The sequence below is a fragment of the Trichoplax adhaerens genome, genomic scaffold (genome assembly GCF_000150275.1).
Source record: "Trichoplax adhaerens TRIADscaffold_2 genomic scaffold, whole genome shotgun sequence".
Taxonomy (NCBI): Eukaryota; Metazoa; Placozoa; class Uniplacotomia; order Trichoplacea; family Trichoplacidae; genus Trichoplax; species Trichoplax adhaerens.
In genome coordinates, this window is record NW_002060944.1 from 3,853,978 (window position 1) to 3,855,029 (window position 1,052).

Genomic DNA, 1,052 nt, shown 5'->3' on the forward strand with positions numbered 1-1,052 from the left:
AGTCGTGGATTTATTTGGTTTCGATGGCTTGTTATGAATAGAAAGGTATAATATAGTATACATTAACATAAATATAATAGTTTATAAAAAATCAATAACTATAACTAAAAAATTTGAAGTAAAAAATGAATATTTAACTTATTACTTGTCTCTAGATTGAACTCAGTCTATAACCACTCTAATATCATCTACAGGACTTACTAGATCATTACTGTAGATTTTGTAAATACAATATAATGTTAATTTTAATCACTTTAAAATTATCAAAGATTGCAAGACATAACTATCATATTACAATCTTACCACGATCGCTTTTAATTTCCATTCGCATCAATACTTTCTTAAAGTATGAGAGTTTAGTGCGAGGATCAGGTACGAATATGACAACTAGGATTACAATCACAATTAGACCTCCAACATTACTCAGTGTAATGACTAAGACTTCTGGCTTATCTTGTTAATTAATACATAAGAATAAAGAAAAAGAGAGATTAATTATTGAAAGCTACTTATTGAGAAAAATTATTAGCTTTACTTAATCGATGGCTCTTCTAACAATTGAGATTAATTAGAATTGAAATTTATAGAGTATATATTTAGCTGATGAATACTTGCCAGTAATTAAACTTAGTAAAGCAACATCAATTATGGTCAATAATAAATCTTACCGTCTTCAACTATGAAGAATTGTGATTCTGAACGTTGGCAAAGATTAACCGATGTACATGAAATATTTCCAATCTGTTCAGGTTGATTTCGATCTACTATCAAAGTACTGTGAATAGTTCCATTAGTGTCTTTAATATTCTTAATACGTCTTGATGGAATGTCTGAGCACTGGCCATTATGACATCGTTTCCACAGTATCTTTGGCATTGGATTTCCACTAGCAGTACAACTAATGAGTGTGGTTGTTCCAGGAGTAGGTTTTTTACTTTCGACGATACCACGATTCATACATTCTATATAGATTATAATAATTTCACCTAAGTATTATAATCAGTAAACGATCAGAATCACTCTGAGATGAATATTGCATTTCTACTATTCCA

At 29.4% G+C, this 1,052-nt stretch overlaps 1 protein-coding gene across 1 annotated transcript in view; it reads right to left on the reverse strand.

Moving 5' to 3' along the window:
- Positions 1 to 81: 81 nt before the first annotated feature.
- The window catches only part of TRIADDRAFT_53322 (uncharacterized protein), a gene marked incomplete at both ends in the record, with an annotated part of 1,851 nt that continues 880 nt past the window's right edge, over positions 82 to 1,052 (reverse strand). The window contains 3 exons of the mRNA XM_002109888.1: positions 82 to 104; positions 304 to 453; positions 669 to 962. Of these exons, the coding sequence (XP_002109924.1) occupies positions 82 to 104; positions 304 to 453; positions 669 to 962 (467 nt within the window). The remainder of the gene's footprint in view (positions 105 to 303; positions 454 to 668; positions 963 to 1,052) is intronic.